Here is a 9,570-nt window from a genome sequence, read left to right as displayed (position 1 = left end):
GTATCAGAATATAGCATATTAAGATGGGTAGTTACAATAAAGTTACAATTTGAAGAAATTTCAATCTCACGGTGTGCTCTAATGCTTAAAAAAATTGTGTGGTATTGAAAACAAACAACCCCAGTGAAATCCTGCATAAAACCCACATGGGTAAGTTGCACGGGGCCAACATGGAACCGGTGGACAAACCCACTTACAACCCATATTTAGATGGGACCCAGATGGGTTTTGCATATCATCCCCACTTGGGCCCCACCTAAAGCCCAGGGAAATCCTGCATAAAACCCACATGGGTAAGTTGCACGGGGCCAACATGGAACCCGTGGACAAACCCACTTACAACCCATATTTAGATGGGACCCAGATGGGTTTTGCATATCATCCCCAGTTGGGCCCCACCTAAAGCCCAGGGAAATCCTGCATAAAACCCACATGGGTATGTTGCATGGGGCCAACATGGAACCCGTGGACAAACCCACTTACAACCCATATTTCAGCCCATGTAGTGACCTTGTAGTACCCACATAAAAAATAAAGCTGGGGCCAAGATGGGTCTTGCGCATGTTGCCCAGTTGGGGCCCACCTTTTGGCAAGTACAATCCCACATGAAATCCATGTGGGGAATTTACATTGGGCCATTATGGAACCCGCGGACAATCCCATTTTGGGCCCACTTTTTCAGCCCATGTCAAACCCACATGGGCCCCACACACAAATGTTGGCTGGGACCTAGTTTGGTTAAAAACCCATCCTCTTTCCAATGCCTCTAACAAATTCTCTGCCAAGCTAGCGCCCAAGTGGGAGGGTTCAGCTGAAATAAAAAGTAAAACAGGGCCAGTAAATTACACTGTGTGCTGGGGCAACCCACCAAAAACAGATGTGATGAATGTGGTTAATTTGAAGTGTTATTATGGATGCTCATCTCCGACGCCGTTGGCTGGGAGGGGATCTATGTAGCACGGCCACATAAGAGGGATATATTTATAAAGCTGTTGATTAAATATTAATTTGATTGTTGATGTGTCACAGCTGTTGTGTTGAACAAAGATTGATGTATCTTTGTTTGTATTGCCCCGTCGAGTGTGGTGGACCCTGTTTCTTCTCGTGAGAGTTAGCTCGCGGCGCACCAGGGAATCCCCGTGACGTCACATCGACCAGATGATTTGACACGTCCGATCAAAGAAGCCGGTTGACAGGTGCTGCATTTCTCATTCCAGAATTTCAGCTTAGGAAGGCTGGAAGAATTACGGATGGTCAATGTGCTGACTTGGATACACTACGATCGATCGTCTCCTACATGCTGCTGTTATGTGCTGTGAGCTTTGTGGAATGGTCAAGTTTGTTGGACTATTTGAGTTGGATTTCCTCACAGGACAGCGCTGTTCCTCAACTTGCTCCCGAACTCTATACCAGTTCACCGGTGAGGCCGAACTGAACCCACACACACCCTGACACACACATACTATTGAACTTTCAAGGACAGTACGCACACACACTCATACATATATTGTATATATCATTTTTTTTTGTCGTCTTGTGAAATACACTCTGGGTTGGCATTTATTATTTTTGGTAGTTATTTTTTGTACCTGCATTCCTTCAACCCCACTATTAATAGGTAAACAGAACAGATTCTATTTGTGTAGCCTGCCTTATTTAGGCTGAGCGTTACAATCTTTCTTCTGATTAAGTATATTCTGCATATAGTAATTCAGTTTAAATGTTCATATTGTGTAACCAATGGTTCACTCAACTATTCAGTTATACAGTGGTTGATTATACAGTGGTACAGTGGTCATTTGCACACGAGATACTGTAATATATTGTGATGTAAAGGAAGAAGGTATTGAGTTAGATGACAGAAATACAGATTGAGTGTAAGAAAACTCTTACAAGAGTTATGCAACACATGTTTATTAGTGTTTGGTTTAAGTGAGTCACATGTAACGGACCCGACAGGCTTGCAGACCTCTAATATGATGTTTCCTCATTTGGCTCTGATTCCAAATGCCTTGTTTCTGTGCAAAGGTTACCCTGTTCTTTCTTATGCCCCCTCCTATAAATAGTACATAAGAACAGGATTACAACCCACATCAGACCTAAACGAGTGATTGATCTGTGCATGTGTATGGTAGATCTGTCTGACTATGGCTTTAATTGAAGCATTACTCTCGCAGGGCTCTGGCACAGGTACAGTATTAGGTGCTCTGCTGTTGTGTTTGGTTATTTACCTGTTCTCCATCCGCTCCAGCTCTCAGGATGAGGGAAAAAAATATCCTCCGGGACCCAAACCGCTGCCACTTCTGGGGAACCTGCACACCCTCAACCTCAAGAAAACCTACATGAGTCTTTGTGAGGTAAGCAAAAATGTTTCAGACAGCTGATTTTATTTTTGATGATTTGATATAGTGTTCTAACTTTTACTAGTAAACAGGCATAGATTTAGATCAAGGCTTTGGATGGATCTCAGGCATTATCCAAAATGAGATTGACAGACAGACGATAGATAGATAGATAGATGCAAGATTAGTCTTTAACAAGCTGAAAAGAATGCATGTCACACCTTTGTTCATCAATTTGCATTGGCTACCAGTAGCTGCTCGCATAAAATTCAAGGCATTAATGTTTGCCTACAAAACCACCACTGGCTCTGCACCCCTTTACCTAAATTCACTACTTCAGACTTATGTGCCCTCTAGAAGCGTGTGTTCTGCAAGTGAACAGCGTATTATTGTGTCATCCCAAAGAGGCACAAAATCCCTTTCACTGACTTTTACATTAACTGTTCCCTCCTGATGGAATGAGTCCTTGGCCCATAGATAGATGCAAGATTAGTCTTTAACAAGCTGAAAAGAATGCATGTCACACCTTTGTTCATCAATTTGCATTGGCTACCAGTAGCTGTTCGCATAAAATTCAAGGCATTAATGTTTGCCTACAAAACCACCACTGGCTCTGCACCCCTTTACCTAAATTCACTACTTCAGACTTATGTGCCCTCTAGAAGCGTGTGTTCTGCAAGTGAACAGCGTATTATTGTGTCATCCCAAAGAGGCACAAAATCCCTTTCACTGACTTTTACATTAACTGTTCCCTCCTGATGGAATGAGTCCTTGGCCATCTTCAAGAAACCGCTAAAAACACATATTTTCCATCTTCATTCGACCCTCTAACTCTAGCACTCTCTATTCTAATTTTAAGAAGAACAAAACAAAAAAAACAACAACTCTTGACTCTCTAACACTTGTACTCTCTATTCTTTTTCGATTCTTACTACTTGTTTTCTTTGTTAAAAAAAAGAGCCTCTAACACTAGTATTTCTATTCTATCTTCTTGTTTTAATTTTATTTATTATAAAAAAGACACTCTAACACTAGCATTCCCTATTCTTTTTATATTCTATCTTCTTGTTTTTCTTTAAAAAAAACCTTGCTATGTGTACTGCATTAGGCTAACCGAGACTTGTCACAGCACTTACATATTATTGCCCTTTTGTTGGTTTTGATTGCTTCTATTGTCCTCATTTATAAGTCACTTTGGATAAAAGCGTCTGCTAAATGAAAAAAGAAATAAAAAATATAGATGGATAGGGTGTTCCCTCTTGTACCTTATTGCTTAAATGGTACACATGCCAAGTAGGTAATCGCTGGCACACATACAGTGTTCAAAAATGACAAATAGGTCACCTAGTTCTCATTCGGACTAGGGTAAGAGTCAATGGTAATGAATGACCATGGAGATGGGCGTCGTGCCAGCAGGCAAATGCACAAAAGTAGAGAGTATTGTGTTAGAAGGTAAGCTGGGAAAAGCTGTCTGAATCCTGTGTTCTAACAATACTTTCTGCTATAAACTGATCAGACAGACCACAGATGACATGATCCCGATAAATTATATATTTCAATAGCGCCATCTATTCTGTTTTACAGCTGTCAAAACAATATGGGTCAGTTTACACAGTGCACTTTGGCCCCAAAAAAGTGGTGATATTGTCAGGATACAAGGCTGTCAAACAGGCACTAGTGAACCTTTCAGAGGAGTTTGGAGAAAGAGATATTACACCCATATTTCATGATTTCAACCAGGGATATGGTAAGAAGGCTTTCACGACTTCAGATGATCATTTAATAAACACCTTGTTTTTCCGTAGATGTAAATGTCAAATTAATTCAGCTCTTTGGAGTAATGGATAAATTATTGCTCTGTAGGGATTGTGTTTTCCAATGGTGAAAACTGGAGGGAAATGAGACGCTTTGCTCTTTCGAACCTGCGAGACTTTGGAATGGGCAAGAAAAGAAGTGAACAGATTATCACTGAAGAAACGCAATATTTAAAACAGGAATTTGAGAAGTTTGAAGGTAAGACTGCAAAACACAAAAACAAGACGATGCTGTGACTGAAACAGATTTGAGTATTAACATCATGTTCACCCATGTGCAGGAAAACCATTTGAAACAACTCTGCTAACGGCCATGGCTGTTTCAAATGTCATCTCTGCCATCATCTACAGCACCAGATTGGAGTATAGCAACACCAAGTTATATCACATGGTCAAACGAGCTTTCGAAAACATGAGGATGACTGGATCTACTTCAGTTCAGGTACCCAGATATTTCTAATGCATTATTTTGTATGTACATTGTTCAATGGCACATTATGCAGTTTTGCTTGTTTGCAGCTCTACAACATGTTTCCTTGGATTCGTCCTTTTGTGGCCAATCAGAAACGTATTGTAAACAATGTCAAAGAAACGTTCAGACAAAGCGAGGAAATAATAAATGGTCTGAAGAAGACTTTGAACCCTCTGGACCCCAGAGGAATCGCTGACTGTTTCCTGATACGACAACAAAAAGATGAGGTACTGCCCGTAGTTTTAAATTAAATCGATTTGCTATTACATTCTGACATCTCCTTTTCTTGGCTTTCACCGTCATGATTTCTGCAGGAATCTGGCAAAACAGACTCTTTGTATAATTCAATGAATTTATATTGTACAATCAACAACCTATTTGGTGCTGGTACCGACACTACGGCCACAACACTACGCTGGGGTCTTCTGCTCATGGCCAAATACCCTGAAATACAAGGTATGGCTGCATCTAAATGCAGGAGTATTGCATTATTTTATAACAATTTGAATAATGCAAGTCTGCAAATCTAATTATATCCCATGCAAAGTGTCAACCACAGTCAAGTATTCAGTAATGATGTTATAAACTCTCATGCTGTGGTCTTTCTTGTTCATTTAACGTAGACAGGGTTCAAGATGAGATTGACCAAGTGATCGGTGGACGTCAGCCAGTGGCGGAAGACAGGAAGAACTTATCATATACAGACGCTGTGATCCATGAAACCCAGAGATTTGCAAACGTAGTACCCCTTGGTTCCCCTCATCAGACCACCTGTGATGTTCACCTGAATGGATACTTCATCAAGAAGGTCTGGCTCCAGTAAGAACATGCAGTGTTCTTGATTATGTGTTTGCACCATTTATCATTGATCTTTTGTGTTGTTTTGTGCAGGGTACCAGTGTGTGGGCGCTACTGGCATCTGTACTGAGGGATGAAAATGAGTGGGAAACTCCTGACAGCTTCAACCCAAGTCATTTCCTAAATAAGCAGGGACATTTTGTCAAAAGGGATGCCTTCATGCCCTTCTCTGCAGGTGCAGTGGACTTCAAATTCACTACTTATATTGTGCCATCGCAAATGCTTTTAGTTAATTCTTTGTTTATTGTTGTTCTCAGGCCGCAGGGTTTGTCCTGGAGAGAGTTTGGCCAGGATGGAGCTCTTCCTGTTCTTCACCTCCCTCCTTCAGCATTTCCGCTTCACTCCTCCTCCAGGAGTGTCTGGAGATGAACTGGATCTCACACCAGTCGTGGGCTTCACTCTGAACCCGGCCCTCCACAAACTGTGTGCAGTCAAACGATCTTAAAGTTATATATATGCTGTCGAATGTCCGTTACTTTTTTTTTTCTCTCTCGCTTGTATATTGCATTTATTCATTTAGATTTCCATTGGAAACACATTCAATGTTTATTACTTTTTAGATCAGTAACTATAGTGCTTTTGCTTTTAAGTATAAAAGCATGTTAAATATGTAAATGTCACTTTAAAATCATGCAAATATTGTTGGTAAAACTGATGATAGTACTTACACTTGGAAGCAATGTAAAGTAATAGTTGCCTACAGATGGTTCCTTTTAAAAGATGAGGATTGAGAAAAGATTAATCACCACATAAATAAATAAACTTATCCACATTTTTGGTGTCATTTTGGTTTTTAAATTTGCATTTGCACATTTGGCAGATGCCTATTTAATACTATTTAATAATAATAGCAGTTAAATCAGGATCTGGTTAAACTAAAATCAGTTGTTTGTAAAAGTCGATTTGGTATATGACTGATTATCTATGTACTAGTTAAGATTTAACTGCCTAGAAGTGCCAGTAACTAAATGTCAAATATTATATTTTCTTGGCCAACATAGTCAATGAATATTGTGTCAATGATACAATCTTTATGATCAGTGGGTCATGTTCAGCTCACATTTAAAGTCAAAGAGTGCCAACTTGCACAAACGTTTTCTAACCAGTGTAGCCCGATTAACGACTCTGTTTGAATAAGTCCGAAGAGCGGTTACTGAATCAACATCTGATAGCTAAATGATCTGCAAGATATCAATAGCTTGTTCTCGGTAAAAAATTATAAACCTAGCTACTCCTACAGACCAAGCTCTGCGGTGACCAGGAGGGGACATGTTCAGTTCACTTAGTTTTTTCGTGGCCATCATTTTGTCAAGGTAACGACATCCTTATGTTGTGTCCACGCGATGTGGAGTCGTGTGACGACTTCTTATGTTGAGGGAACAACATTTTTCTTGTAGCCAGGAGTTTAATGCGGAAACAAACTCACATGACCATAGCAACCTGCAATTATCAGAGATGGATTTATCCATCCCACATATATTATTACAGTTTTTCACATTTGCTAAGACAATAAATCCCATTCTCTGAACTAAATTCTCCATAGCATAAACCAATTTGTCAAATAAATCACTCTTTCTGCAAAACCTTAAAGAGGTCATATGATGTTGCTAAAAAGAACATTATTTTGTGTATTTGGTGTAATGAAATGTGACCCTGGACCACAAAACCAGTCATATAGGTCAAATTTTCGAAATTGAGATTTATATATAATCTGAAAGCTGAATAAATAACCTTTCCATTGATGTGTGGTTTGTTAGGATAGGACAATACAACTATTTGAAAATCTGGAATCTGAGGGTGCAAAAAAAACTAAATACTGAGAAAATCGCCTTTAAAGTTGTCCAAATGAAGTTCTTAGCAATGCATGTTACTAATCAAAAATTACGTTTTGATATATTTACGGTAGGAAATTTACAAAATATCTTCGTGGAACATGATCTTTACTTAATATCCAAATGATATTTGGCATAAAAGAAAAATATAATTTTGAAACATAAAATGTTTTTTTGGCTATTGCTACAAATATACATCTAATATCAACATGAAGCTAGAATAAAATGTTTTTGTTTACAAGCAGATACCCTGTTCTTTTGATGTTTTGTATGTTCAGATATTCATGTAACAAAATATATACAAATTAATACCTAAATAGGGGCATAGCAATATACTTAAAGTATGATGTAAAGTTCACTTAAAGAAAACATACGAGTATTCTTGCAGTATAAAACTACTAAACTAGTAGTTTACTGAGACTATACTTCAAAGTGTACTAAAAATGCTACTACAAGTATTTAATTAATAAACTATCAGTATACTTATAAGTTCACTTTTAGTATAGTTGCAGTACAGACTAAACATTTTGATGTAAACTAGTTGTGTACTCAAAGTTTACTACTGTTATACTTAAAGTATACTTAGAAGTATACTTTTATATACTAGAAAGTGGGCCAATTTAGTCCCAAGGAGTATTGAAATAGTACACTTACAAGTATACTACTAGTACACTGATATTTGTATACTGACTACATAAAGTATACTTAAAAATATACTTGAACTTTACTTAAGTATACTTACTAAAATAAACTTGAAGTATACTACTTTTTGGTAAGGGAAGTTAATGTAAGGGAGCAATGTAATATAAGTGAGTAATGTGATATAAGTGAGCAGTGTAATACAAATGAGCTGTGTAATATAAGTGAGTAATGTTGTAAATGAGCAGTGTAATATAAGTGAGTTGTGTAAATAGTGATTTATGTAACTTCAATTATTATTAAACTGTAAAAAGTAAAAAGTTTTTTGGAAAACCACATCCTGACTTCAGTCTTCATTTGCTGCTGAATTGTGTTAACATGCATGTTGAAACATAAGGAGAGCAAAAGATTGATTGTTAGAGTCAGCTTATTTTTAATTAATACTATAGTAGTTCAGTTTCTTTAACTAGCCGTTAATTTATCAATTGAACGGGTGACCTCCCTTAACAAAAAGAGCTTTGTCTTGATTTTCCAATTCGTCTTTAAATTGTAACTTGTTCATAATATGTTTTATTGACTTGAGCAGATACGAACATGAGCCAAACATTAACAAAAACTAAATTAAGTCCGTCGGTTATCCTGGTTGTGACAGATTACTGGAACTCTATGACCTGGATAAGTGACAATCTTCATAAACAAACATTTTACCATCAACAAAATTAGACAATCATTCACAGATTCTTCCCACTATTTCATAACCTTCTTGGGTCCAAAATACACTTGGAACACTGAACTGTATTTCTGGGACAACAGTGAAACACAGTAAAGGCTTAAATAATAACAGACCCATGTGCATTGCAAATAACAAATCAGTGTGTTCAAACACTTCACGAGATTAGATTTCTCCAAAGTCCAAGTTAGCCGAAAAACTACAGTGGCCAGGAGGGGACATGTTTGGTTCACGTAGTTTTGTCGTGGCCATGTCATATACACTCGTGGGAACGTGATATACCCTGCGTTCCATTCGGAAGGGCTCATCCCTATGCCCTAATATCCCTTCAAAGGGTTTACCCTCCGGAGTGAGGGCTTCAGAGGGATAAAGGGTGTAGGGGCCAAAAATACTCTTTTTTAACGCACTTCTGGGTCACCTTAACAAAACAATCAAGTGATGAAGTGAAGTGACATGTGGCCAAGTATGGTGACCCATACAAGGAATTAGTGCTCTGCATTTATCCCATCCAAAGTGCAAACACACAGCAGTGAACACACACACACCGTGAACACACACCCGGAGCAGTGGGCAGCCATTTGTTGCTGCGGCGCCCGGGGAGCAGTTGGGGGTTCGGTGCCTTGCTCAAGGGCACCTCAGTCGTGGTATTGAAGGTGGGAGAGAGTGCTGTACATTCACTCCCCCCACCTACAATCTCTGCCGGTACGAGACTCAGAGATTGTAGGTGGGAAGGCGCCTTTGTCGCACATTTTGTATGCTGGTTGACCCCCCAAAAAACACACTCGGAATGACGAGTAGATTGTGCAAGCTGTGCCTTTTGTTTTCTGTTAGTTTATTTATTTATATATTTTTGGTTTATTGCACCAAGGCCAATGGATATTAC

General features: G+C 38.7%; 1 protein-coding gene across 1 annotated transcript; it reads left to right on the top strand.

Moving 5' to 3' along the window:
• Positions 1–2,072: 2,072 nt before the first annotated feature.
• On the top strand, positions 2,073–6,261 carry LOC107553656 (cytochrome P450 2K1-like). The gene is made up of 9 exons (XM_016235942.1): positions 2,073–2,357; positions 3,927–4,089; positions 4,206–4,355; positions 4,438–4,598; positions 4,676–4,855; positions 4,943–5,084; positions 5,252–5,436; positions 5,520–5,661; positions 5,744–6,261. The coding sequence occupies exons 1-9, from the start codon at positions 2,148–2,150 to the stop codon at positions 5,929–5,931; spliced, it is 1,521 nt and encodes a 506-aa protein (XP_016091428.1). The 5' UTR covers positions 2,073–2,147; the 3' UTR covers positions 5,932–6,261.
• The last annotated feature ends 3,309 nt before the right edge of the window (positions 6,262–9,570 follow it).

This window comes from Sinocyclocheilus grahami, unplaced genomic scaffold (genome assembly GCF_001515645.1).
Source record: "Sinocyclocheilus grahami isolate Dianchi unplaced genomic scaffold, SAMN03320097.WGS_v1.1 scaffold476.1, whole genome shotgun sequence".
Lineage (NCBI taxonomy): Eukaryota > Metazoa > Chordata > Actinopteri > Cypriniformes > Cyprinidae > Sinocyclocheilus > Sinocyclocheilus grahami.
This window is presented reverse-complemented; position numbering and strand designations above follow the sequence as displayed.

Excerpts from the sequence above, each read along its gene's own strand:
- LOC107553656 (XM_016235942.1), top strand. The coding sequence starts at position 2,148 with ATGGCTTTAATTGAAGCATTACTCTCGCAGGGCTCTGGCACAGGTACA. Across the intron at positions 4,356-4,437 it reads GGAATTTGAGAAGTTTGAAG|GAAAACCATTTGAAACAACT; the intron begins GTAAGACTGCAA and ends ACCCATGTGCAG. Across the intron at positions 5,662-5,743 it reads CTTCATGCCCTTCTCTGCAG|GCCGCAGGGTTTGTCCTGGA; the intron begins GTGCAGTGGACT and ends TGTTGTTCTCAG.